General features: G+C 54.1%; 1 protein-coding gene across 1 annotated transcript; it reads right to left on the bottom strand.

Moving 5' to 3' along the window:
* Positions 1 to 60: 60 nt before the first annotated feature.
* On the bottom strand, positions 61 to 2,183 carry LOC113215347 (voltage-dependent calcium channel subunit alpha-2/delta-4-like). The gene is made up of 2 exons (XM_026434963.2): positions 882 to 2,183; positions 61 to 665 (listed from the first exon to the last, which is right to left on the bottom strand). The coding sequence occupies exons 1-2, from the start codon at positions 1,167 to 1,169 to the stop codon at positions 384 to 386; spliced, it is 570 nt and encodes a 189-aa protein (XP_026290748.2). The 5' UTR covers positions 1,170 to 2,183; the 3' UTR covers positions 61 to 383.
* Positions 2,184 to 2,189: the final 6 nt, after the last annotated feature.

Consider the following 2,189-nt stretch of genomic DNA (forward strand, 5'->3'; position numbering starts at 1 on the left):
TGCTGCAGCGGCACCGGTTGCCTATCCATCGCCTGACAGGCGCGCTGGGCGCGAGCTCCTTTAGGTGCCCCGGACCGTTTTTAAACCATGCCCGCGATCTTATCCTTCTGCTTTCTGGACACGAAACACGCGCGGCCGCAAATCCGATATCGTCTTGACCTTGGCCACCAGAACAAGTAACTGGCGCGCTATGTGGCGCGGTGTATACCATGGCAAGACTATACCACAAAATCAAACCTGTCATGTGGGTTTGCCCTTACAACCAAGGAGGCATTTCTTTAAAAAAAAAAATCAGTAAACGCCCATTTGAAGAAAAAAAATAAGGAAAAAAATCAAGAAAAAAAAAGGAAAAGAAAAATCGGTGTACGCAAAAGACCCCTGGCCTATGACTCGTGGATGAGCGTACTCACCGTGATGGCCCGCTTGGGCCCCGAGCTGATGACGCCGTCCGGTCGGAAGCACACGGCCTGGTAGTCGTAGATGGTGACCCTGCGGTAGATGCCCTCCCGCACCATCATCTCCATGATGGCGCCCTGCACCTCGCCGAAGAAGCGGCCCGTCTGCGCGAGGTCCTCGGCCACGATCACGAAGCCGTGGTTGTCCAGCACGAAGCAGTCCACCTCGGCGGAGGAGCATGTCTTGCACTCCTGCGGCTTGGGCCCGCACTGTGAGAGGGAGGAGGGATTCGCACCAGTCAAGAAAGTTACTCTCGTTAAGGGGTTTATAAGATCGGACACATTTTTAACATCTTCATAAAAATTTTGAAAATTTTGAAATGTCACTAGAAAAATTGGAAAAAATTAAACTCTTACGGGAAAAATTAGGAGATTTTTCAAAAAAATTCCTGAGAGTAACTTCGTGGAAAATGAAAATGGTCTTACCCCGAGGAAGGTCGGCGCGGTGGAGGTGATGTTGGTGAAGAGAGTGTGCAGTGCGGAGTGCTGCACCTGGAAGCCCACGACGGCGGCGGGGGCGCGGCTGCCCTTGTGCTGGCCGGCGTGGAACACGGCGTGGCTGGCCGTGACCAGGGTGCCGTTCTTGTAGCCTGCGGGGGTGGGACAGGGAAGCACGTGACCGTGAGCTAGGGTCGCGCGGAGCATTCGTCCAGGAGGGCCAGGGTGACCCTTTCCAAAAGATTTGTGGTGATCATATGAGGAGGTACATAACATTCTAAAGAGTAATCTATCGCTGCGCGGCGCTCCTCCACCTGTCCCACCCTCTCTCTACAACTGCGCGGCCGCCTGTGTCAACAACGTCTTCCATCACATGTTAATTCCGCCACCGGGATGATACGAGCGCGAGCAGGCGAGCAGGGTGGGCGGCGGCGTGCCTCCCCCCTCCTCTCTCTCTCTCTCTCCACCCCTCTTCCACCCCTGCTCTCTGCTCCCTGTCCATCAAATGACAGCAGCAGCAGCAGCCCGGCCTACTGCACCTCCGACATGTGTGTATTTTCCTATGTATTCGGGACCAGAGGTCTCCTGTCCTTTTCAATATCTGCGGGGTCGGTATATGGTAGCCGCGAGCGAGCGCTAGCTTGTGCCTGCGCTGCGTGTGTGTGTTGTCTGTGTGGGCGAGTGTGGGTGAGTGGGTAAGTGCCGCGTCCCGCACCCTCCCTCACCCCAGGCCACACCCCAACCATACGAGCACACAAAGCTCGGAGATATCGATATCGATACCGCATCAAAGCAAAGAAGCAAAGGTATATGAGGGAGAGACACGCAGCCATCAGGCAAATAACTTTCCTCTCCGCACTGGCTTCCGAGAAAGTAGTAACATGAACGTTTCTGCGTATATTCGGCTCCTAAAACACGCCGGTATACTGTCAGGTGGACAGGAGAGACAGACAGAGAGAAAGGGGCGCACCTGCCGCATCTCTGTCTCTCTCGCTCTCTGTCTCTCTCTTGTCCACCTGACAGTAGCGGCGCACCGTGATAATAAGGGAGGTCCGCCTCTTTATGTGATGTCGTCGTCGTCTCCGGAGATTTTTATTCCCCCCCCCCCCTTCTCTCTCTCTCTCTCTCTCTCTCTCTCTCTCTCTCTGTCTCTCTCCCTCTCCTGCTTTTATCGTCGCTGCTCGTCCTGGATGGCCATTGATGCTGTTGTCGTACACTCTAAATGGGGAGGGACAATTTTTGTACCTTAGTTAGATGTGTCTTTGAGCACATCTTCATCAGATACAAATTTGTCTG

Source organism: Frankliniella occidentalis, unplaced genomic scaffold, assembly GCF_000697945.3.
Source record: "Frankliniella occidentalis isolate FOCC.00 unplaced genomic scaffold, Focc_3.1 Scaffold140, whole genome shotgun sequence".
NCBI lineage: Eukaryota > Metazoa > Arthropoda > Insecta > Thysanoptera > Thripidae > Frankliniella > Frankliniella occidentalis.

Excerpts from the sequence above, each read along its gene's own strand:
- LOC113215347 (XM_026434963.2), bottom strand. The coding sequence starts at position 1,169 with ATGTTATGTACCTCCTCATATGATCACCACAAATCTTTTGGAAAGGGT. Across the intron at positions 666-881 it reads CCGCGCCGACCTTCCTCGGG|TGCGGGCCCAAGCCGCAGGA; the intron begins GTAAGACCATTT and ends TCCCTCTCACAG.